This window comes from Egretta garzetta, unplaced genomic scaffold, assembly GCF_000687185.1.
Source record: "Egretta garzetta isolate BGI_Z169 unplaced genomic scaffold, ASM68718v1 scaffold1272, whole genome shotgun sequence".
In the NCBI taxonomy this organism is placed as follows: domain Eukaryota; kingdom Metazoa; phylum Chordata; class Aves; order Pelecaniformes; family Ardeidae; genus Egretta; species Egretta garzetta.
The window spans coordinates 6,184-6,434 of NW_009258920.1; the positions used below are offsets into that span (position 1 = coordinate 6,184).

Here is a 251-nt window from a genome sequence, read left to right on the forward strand (position 1 = left end):
GCCGGGGGGCCGGAGGAGGAGGTGGTCCTGCCGCCCACCCCGATGAACAGCCTGGTGGAGGAATGCCCGCTGGCACAGGCCGTGCCCCCCCTCTGCCCCCAGGATGTCCTGGAGCGGGTCAACCGCATCGCTGCTGGGCAGCCCCCCGGCTCCCCAAAATAAGAGCGGGCACCCAGTGGCTTTTGGGGTCCACACAAGGAGGTGGGGTCCCTGGGCAGGTCCCGGTGGGGTGCCCGGGCATGGGGGGGCTG

At 72.1% G+C, this 251-nt stretch overlaps 1 protein-coding gene across 1 annotated transcript in view; it reads left to right on the plus strand.

Annotated features, from left to right (window-relative positions):
- PRUNE1 (prune exopolyphosphatase 1) overlaps positions 1 to 245 on the plus strand; it is a gene marked incomplete at its 5' end in the record, with an annotated part of 1,006 nt that extends 761 nt beyond the window's left edge. The window contains one exon of the mRNA XM_009634237.2: positions 7 to 245. Coding sequence (XP_009632532.2) covers positions 7 to 162 — 156 coding nt within the window. The remainder of the gene's footprint in view (positions 1 to 6) is intronic.
- Between the last annotated feature and the right edge of the window lie 6 nt (positions 246 to 251).